Here is an 8399-nt window from a genome sequence, read left to right as displayed (position 1 = left end):
AGCTGATGTTGATCAGGAGGAGGAAGGCTGTTAATTCAGAGCATGCTGCTCCTCCACGTTGGGTGCAGACAGAAACAATCTGCTGGAGAGCTGCTCCATGCAGGCGGGGGACTCACAGGGGATGGCTGGCGTGGAGCGGCCGCTTGGTGTGCCAGCGGTGGGTGGGGTGGGCGTGCATGGAGAACGCCCCCTTGGCGTGCTGTCCAGGGGAGGGAGCTGGGGAAGGGAATGGCTTTGCCTTGGCTGCTCCACTTTAAATACCTTTGCACAGATCTCTGGCTGCTGCAGTTAAGTCAGAAAGCTTCACCTGCTGTAGTGGAGGGGCCTCCCTGGGTGGGCATTGCTGCCTTTGCAACATGGACTCACAGCACTGCAAAATGAATGGTGACTCTTTCCAGGTGAGTGATGGGGTCTGTGCCTGCTTTTGCAGAGGTGGAGGGGTGTCCTGCCTCACTCCTGAACTCCTGTGCTTGTCCTCCACTCTCTGAGAGGCAGTGTGACCCAAGAGGAGAAGAATCAAGGTGGCCTGCCGTGATGCTTTGCAGTACCTGAGCAATTTTGGCAGCTCCCGTATTTGTCTGCTGTTAATTGTGCTCGCAAAAACGCAGCGAGAATGCAAACAAACATTGCAACAGTATCCTTGTGTGCATGGTGAAAAGACAAAGAATCAGAAAAGACCAGAAGCTAATTGGAGGTCTTAAATGTGTGTGATGAAAAAAAGCTGTCTTCTTTTGTTAAAGGAAAACAGATGAAATTATGTGCTCTTCTGTGTAAATTTTGTTACACTTGCGGCTCTCTTGTCCTCTTTTTAAATGTTTACTGACTGACTTTGAACTCTTTGCTTTGGGAAATACAGGAAAAGACCTGAAGTTCATACCTTTTAAATACAGGCACTGATGTTACTGCAGGGGCAAGTGATGTAACCTGAGGCCAGCATGGTTAATTATTAGGACAAAATTCTGCACTTATCTGTCCTATGCAATGCTGCTGAAGCCAGAGACAAGCTGCATCAGATGGGCAAAAAAAGGTCTTCTCTTTTTTATAAGAGCAGAGATGCCAAGGAAGCCTCTATTCCTACTTCTTTGTGTGCTGAGGCTGAACTCCCACAGTATTTCTCTAGAGTCTCACCTTGCTGCTTATCCAAGTGTGCAATTGCTTGGTTCCAATGACAGCTGCAATGATGAGCATTTAAATGCCTTAAGAAAACTGCCTTGGAAACTAATTCCATTTTCACAAGTAACTTGGAAATCTTTTAATTTGAAATATTTTTTCCCTTCCCCCCCATTTTGCATATCCAGTAAATTTGAACTTTACAGCCATGAGGTGAAAATTTTATATCCCTGAAATTGCAAGAAAAACCTTCTCTGGCTTTATCAGTGTTGGAATTCACTCTGAAGGGCTTTTAGCTAAATGTCTCAGCAATGGATTAGAAGTCAGGATGGATTAGACAGGATTGTGTTATTGACCCCTAATGCTGCCACCTGTGTCAGAATGGCAATACCAATCTGTGTGCAATGTGGCTAACTAAAAAGGCAGGTTTGTGCTCAGGTAAACCTATCCTTGCCATTTTTTTTTTCTTTTTTTACATAACACTTTGTTTGAGATTGTCTTAGGTCCAGGGATGGTTGTTCATGTTCTTCAACTGGTTCTCATTCTATTTCCTGGAAAAAACAGAACTGGAAGAAAATTAGAGCTGAATTTATGCACACTATAAATCACATATACATATCACAGAGACAATACTTCAATACAATAAAATTGGTTTTTTTGACTCTGAATCATAATCACAACAGTAATAAAACAGTAGAACTACCCCAAAGCTGCAATTCCTCTGTGTATATTGAGGGACGAGAAGTTAAAGTCCAAAATGAGAATGGAAAAACTGATGAACAGTTAAAGCTATGCATAAGTACTACAAAAAGCTCAAAAATGATGTGAGTGCCTCTGTTTTTGCTGCTATCACCTCCAGTGCACGTGTTGAGGTTTATTATCTGCGGTGTGTATTGATGCAGACTGTCTCCATATATCCTGATAAGAACTGGGTACCAGGAAAACTATCATTTTAGTCTTTTCCTCCTTTGCAATTAAAGATCTCACCCCTGTGACAGGCTCAGGCATGGACTGATGCTTGTTAAAAGACCTTCCAGGGAACTGAGTGCATATGCAGATGTGCAAGATGTTAAGCAAGTATGAGGCTGTTTACAGCATTAGTGCCTACTCCCTACTGCAATGTGTCTTTCTCTTAAGCACCAATATAAATCAACTTAAAAAGTGGGAAAATGACTGAGGACAGATTGAAAGCAGCTGATCTCAACAAATCAAAGCTAGTGACCAATGAGTTTGGAAAGGTTTTTTTAAGGCTTTTTTTTGTCTCATCTCATTGTACAAAAAGATCAATTATTATCACCAGGATTACCTTGCAGGACTTCAACTTTGCATCGTATCCCCTGCAAGTATGCAAACTGTGAATTCTTTATTTGTCACACACATTCGAGTCAATCTGTCATATAAGTTGGTTCTCACAGCATGACTTGGCAAGGATATTTCAAATATATAACTGCATGTCTTTTAGAGAAGTTTCATTGCAGACAGTAAAAACCAAAATCTGGATCCATTGGACAGACAATGGTGGAGCCAGTTCTGTCCTTGAGATCAGTTTTGGCTGTGGTGGGTGAAAACAGAAGGAAAAAGCAGTGCATGGACAGAATTTGAGATGACAGTTTTGGTCACGCTACCATAAAGTTTGCAGTACTAGAGACATTTGTTGTGGCTTTTGCCAGACTCCTGTCATCATTTTCCCTTGTGGTTGCTTGAGGTGTAAATGGGGATCATTAGCCAGCTGACACATCATTTCCAGCTGCTTTTCCTCTTGGTCCTCCCCATGTAAGAGCTGGGCTGCCTCCCTGGCTGCATGGGGACTCAGGAGACACAGCGATGCTGCAGGAAGTGTCACAACTGAACAGGTGGCAGTCTTCCTTCTGGTGCAGCATTTCTACTACAGTTCCTACTAGGGGTCCCTTGTAAAGCTGAAAGACATTTGGAAAACCTTTGCAGCCTCTGGAAACAAAGCCAGATAGAAAAATGTGTGGCCAGTCTGTTAGCAACAACCTTGGAGGCAGCCTTGGAGATGGCTTGAGGAATCAGCAATTATTTACTTTACAAAAGAAGGCAGCTCTTCATAGCTCTGCCTCAGGAAATGTAGGGCCACCAAGAGCTTTGTGGCTTCAGGGCAGCTGGCTTTGATTGTTAATTTGTCTTCTACAAAGGCTATCTTTACTGAGGACAATATTTGGGAACTGGGAGTCTTTTTACTCTGATTTATATGTTCAATTGAGCAATAGCCATAATGAGAGCAAGCTCTGCCCAAAAATACAGATCTTTATAAGGAATATTTGAATGGGTACCTTGAATCAAACTTTAGCCCAGGTCTTGTTGCACCAGGACTCCTCTGTGTTGCAGATGTCTGGTGTGATCTTTGAAATAACAACCACAGGCAATTTGTCCAAGGTCAGTAGATGTTAAAAAAATGAAATAAACACACAAATAAGACATTAATGTGGTCTCCAAAAGTTTGTGATGGTTGTACATCCAATTTACTCTGATATCAGAAAAATTAGGTGATGTCAGTAGTACCTGCCATGCCAAGTACCCAGCTTTCAAGATCTGCCTCCACTCCAGGGCTCAGTTTCCTCTTTCTGAAGCGGTGAAATAGCTCTTCCCTTCTTAAGAGGGCTTTTGTGAAAAGAAACACATGTAGAGACATGCAAAGATGTTCTAGTAATGAGAACTGTGAAAATAATGAAAACAAACCTTTGGGAGTACTGGAAATTGAGTTATGAATTTGCAGAGTAGAAAATCAATAAGAGAAAGGGAACAAACATAAATGAAAACATGTCTTGCCCTGAGTCTTTACTCATTATGGGATTTAGGGAAGATCTAAATGTTTGCTCCAACATTTTTCCTTTTTTTTTTTATTTCTTTGATTTTTCTTTGCTTGATGTTGTTATTTTGTTTTAAAATCCATATCCTTCCTGTGAATACTACCTCTCTCCTGGGAATACCTGGAAGGTACAAGCAGAACTGAAGGGAAACACAGATCATGGTCTGCATCTCTGCACAGAGCTCATCTGCATTGTTCTGCTTAACCCTGAGTGCTGATGGAAAGGAAGCCTGAGGGAAGGACTTTGCACTGGAGCTGAAACCCAAGTGCAGTAATGTTTCCAGTCATCCCTGAGGGGTGAGGTGAGGCAAGGATGGTATTAGGTTTATTTGCATGTCCTTTTTGACTACCTTGCTCTCACAAGGGCTCTGGTTTGAGAGAAGGGATTTGTGTCTCACCTGTCATAACTCAGAGCAGCCCCAGAGCTGTTTTATACCTTCTTTACATTGCTGGTGCTGTGCAAAAGGCACATGGAGAAAGGCAAAACTGACTCCTAGGGTGAATGATTGTAACTTCTGTTTGTGTGTTTTTTCTTTCCTTTCAGGAATCTAGCTACATTGAAGACTCCCCCAGTAAAAATGGTGTGATTTCTTTGATTTTCTCTCTGAAAGAAGAAGTTGGGGCATTGGCTAAAGTCCTGCGTACATTTGAGGTAAATATTTTTCTTCAAGTCTTTACAATTTTGTCTTGCAGCCACATTTCTCAGGGTCTTAGAAGTTGTGTTTGTGATTCTATTTCATTGCTATTACAGGGCAAAGCAGCCTCCACTTATTTTCTGTGCTTAAAATCCCCTAAAGTCTCAGGCAGAAGTAGCTTTTTTAATCTAAAACCGTTACCTTTAACTGACATGAGGGTGGGAAAATTGCATTTTTCCCACTTAAGAGGGAAATATTTAATCATAACTGCTGTAGTAAGAGGTTGGGGTGAGTTGGGCTGTGACCTAAGATTGACTTATAAGGCAAATTATTTGGTTATAGCTTGTAAGGCAAATATAACCTGCATGTGAGCCATGTGACTCACAATGCACATTGCACGAGGTGCTTCTGCTGGGGGCGGCTCTTAGCTCTTGTCCACTCAAAAAAATCTGATATAAAAGATTCTACCATCTCCCATCTGCAGTACTTCTACAGAGTGGGTAGAGGGTGCCCACAGAACAGCATTAAAATGACAGCATTTTTTTTTTAACACCAAAGGGACTCAGTAACTTATGCTGAATGATTTGGAAAATTTTTGGGGATACAAGAAGCCATTTACCTTTCAGGACATTCTGTCCCTATTTATTCTTGCAGAAATATTTCCCAGATGTCATGAATGTTGTTTGAAAAGCACGAAATCCTTGTGGTTCAGGATGGTTGTGTTGCAACACACAGCTGTGTACTCTGTGCTCCCAAGCAAATACACTTTTATATTGGTTCTGTGGCTTGCTTTTTTTTTTTTTTTTTATGTCATAGTTGTGCCTGAAAACAGCAATTTCTTTAGAACACTCTAAGAAGTTGTGGCCTGCATATTTTCCGTTCGTAAATTGAATTTACTAGGAAATGAGAGTTTGTATGTTATGGGTACAAAAGAAAAATAATCACGAGTTTTAGGACATATTTGATTCATTAAGATAAAAGGAAATTCGCCAACAACAGAAGAGCAAGTCTAAATCTGTGAATTGACTAGTAAAATCCTGCAAAATGCCCATATGTCAGTAATGTAAATGAATTAATGAGACTGTTGATATTCTCTTATTAAATGCATTGATGTCTACTAACTAAATTGCTGTCAGCTCTAAAGAAAAATTTGTAGAGGAGCTAGTATGGGAAAGAAGAGAGAGAAGTAACCATTTCTTGGATGGGACTTTTCTTGCCACAAAGCAGATACCTAAACTAGACCAACAGAGTCACTTTTTCCCAGTGGCCCTGATTGCTGCTGAGAGGTTGAGACTCAGTTGGTTTTCCACCCAACAAAGCCAATTCTTTCTGTGCTGACTCTTGGCCTCCTCCAGCACCAAGGCTTGACACGAGACCTGGCATAGGTGCTCATATCAGTTTTACATTTGGCATTGTACTGGATGGATGGATGGATGGATGGATGGATGGATGGATGGATGGATGGGATTTAATGGTACAAGGACAGCTCCCCAGGGCTGTTGTTAGTGAATTCCTGGTGTAAACCAGAGCAGCCTTTGGGCTGTTGTAACTCCGTTCCAAGAACTGCACAGAGGTGTAAGTTTTACTTCCATGCACAGCTGGGAAAACCTTTCCCCTTTTCCATCTGGGTCATACCTATGGTACCTCAGGGAAACAGACTGTGTGCTCACTGACATCCACAGCACAGACAGGGAAAGTGGTGATAGGCAGGAAAAGAGTGGAAACAAACAGGAAGAACTTGAGGAAATGTTTTTGTCTTGTACTCCTTCACTGCTTAATAGCATTAGCTGAGAGATGCTACTGGAGTTAGCTCAGACTCTCTGTGGGTGGGCTCCTTGGGCAGGGAGACACCCAGCCTTGTCCCCTGGTTTGTGTCACCAGCTTGTTGCTGGCTTGTGGAAATGTGGTGGATTTGTCTCAGAGGGGCCTCCCAAGAGGAGATATGAGGGTGGCTGCTCCAGCTGTCATTGCCTCATGCAGCCACATGCAGTTGGAAAAGAGAAAACTGACAAGCCACAAATAGGATCAGGATGTTTCCAGGAGCAGATGTGGTGCTGCAATTGTTCACTTCATGGAGGGGGTCCACACCTTGTGCAGCTGCTGGTGCTGCTGGCCATGTGTTCCATGTCTGTAAACCTTCTGCTCCTTGCTGAGGTGGGGGTTGCCCAGACTGCTGGCATCTCTCTGGGCACTCCTGCATGGGAACGCAGGCAGAGAGCACAGCTCAACCCCCTCCTCCCAGCTCGGTTTTGGGAGTAATTAAGGGACAGTGCCTCCAGCACTGGCTTTGAGGATTTTGCCTCTTTTCTAGACAGTCTGTAAAAGTAATCCAGGACATGAAAGGGAGAGGAGGAGGGTTGAATGAGAATGAGCTGTAAATATGAAAGACTTGAAAATTTGCCCTCTCTGCCAGGGAAGGAAGCATGGAAGCAAGATCCAGACTGAGCTATAGGGAATTGAGGGGATACCTAAAGAAAGGAGAAATCTTGAGGAGCCATCAGCACACAGGATGTCTTTCTGTAGAGGAGGTTTCTGTATGGACCTGGGAAGGCCCATCCTCTCCTTGGTTTAAGAACTGGAAAAAATATTTTTACTCTGTGGGAGTAAATACAGCCATACTTGAGTCCCTTCCTGGGATGCACTCCCAGGTTCACACCCTGCCCATGTCCCATTCCTGTGCTGGGTGAAACTGTCCGGACTTTAGCCCCTGTCACAGCTTGTTCTCCATGGGCAGCAAGACAAAAGGACACCTGCCCCTGGATATCATGAGGTCCAAGACTTCTGACTTATCAAGCATCATGACAGGTAGAATCTCTAGTCACCCACAGAGCAAACCACCGAGGAAAGGAATTAGTGTCCAAACACAGCCCAGATGGAAGGGGTAAGCCCCCAGTGTGGGAGCCAGGATGGACTGAAGGTAGGGGAGACTCCTCCAGGGAGGGAAGGCTCAAGGCTAAGGGCTACAGAGTGCTCGTGGCACAGAATTATGTCCTTTGAGACCCCAGGTTTAAGAGAATTTCAATGTGTTTTGTGGAAAAAGTAATGTTTGTCCTACTCAAACATCCCTCAGTACCGCTCATGCGGTTGGCAGAGTACTGCATTTGTTTTTTTGCTCAAAGACTCAAACGCTAGTTTTCTGTTCAGGTCCCAGTTGCACACAAGTATGTGGTTACAGTGACAACTCTTGTTTTTCCTATGTAGCTTGAAGGGTTTTTTCCTGAGCAATATTCTCAATGAACTCAGCTTTTTTTGTCTGCCAGCTTTAGGTCCAAAACATACTTGATTATTTCCACTTTTTTTCTTATCTTTGCTCAGGAAGACCAATCTAAACACCTGACCTCAGCAGGGTTCTAAGCTTTTCTGATCGCTGGCTCTTGTCCCTTCTCTCTGGTTTGCAAAGCCTTGCCTGACTGCATGAATCTGTTCCTCCTGGACTAGCATAGCATAGAGCTATGCCACTGCTGGCAGTACAGCCCCTGCAGCCCCTTCTTCACCTGTCCTGTGGAGAGATGTGTCTGCAGGGCCAGATTCACACTCTGATGTGCTGTGAAGTGTTAGCAGCTCAGTCATGCTCAGCAATAAGCAGATTGCTAAAGCTGAATCCACTTTGCTTCCACACTAGCTGCTCTGTTTGTGTGTTAGGGATGTGGCAGACATTCACTTTTAGCTTGTCAAACCCAATTGTTTTGCACTTGAAAAGCCCCTTTGTCACCTCTCTCCTCATTGCAGGCTTGAGGATGGCTGTAGGGACAGCACAAATCCACCAGCAGGGTCTTTACACCGACTTAATTTTAATGGGATCTGCTGTACGCTGAGGTGCTCTT

General features: G+C 43.5%; 1 protein-coding gene across 1 annotated transcript in view; it reads left to right on the top strand.

Annotated features, from left to right (window-relative positions):
* Positions 1 to 271: 271 nt before the first annotated feature.
* PAH (phenylalanine hydroxylase) overlaps positions 272 to 8399 on the top strand; it is a 34613-nt gene continuing 26485 nt past the window's right edge. The window contains exons 1-2 of the mRNA XM_038155019.1: positions 272 to 398; positions 4485 to 4592. Coding sequence (XP_038010947.1) covers positions 357 to 398; positions 4485 to 4592 — 150 coding nt within the window. The 5' untranslated portion in view covers positions 272 to 356. The remainder of the gene's footprint in view (positions 399 to 4484; positions 4593 to 8399) is intronic.

This window comes from Motacilla alba, chromosome 1A (assembly GCF_015832195.1).
Source record: "Motacilla alba alba isolate MOTALB_02 chromosome 1A, Motacilla_alba_V1.0_pri, whole genome shotgun sequence".
Lineage (NCBI taxonomy): Eukaryota > Metazoa > Chordata > Aves > Passeriformes > Motacillidae > Motacilla > Motacilla alba.
This window is presented reverse-complemented; position numbering and strand designations above follow the sequence as displayed.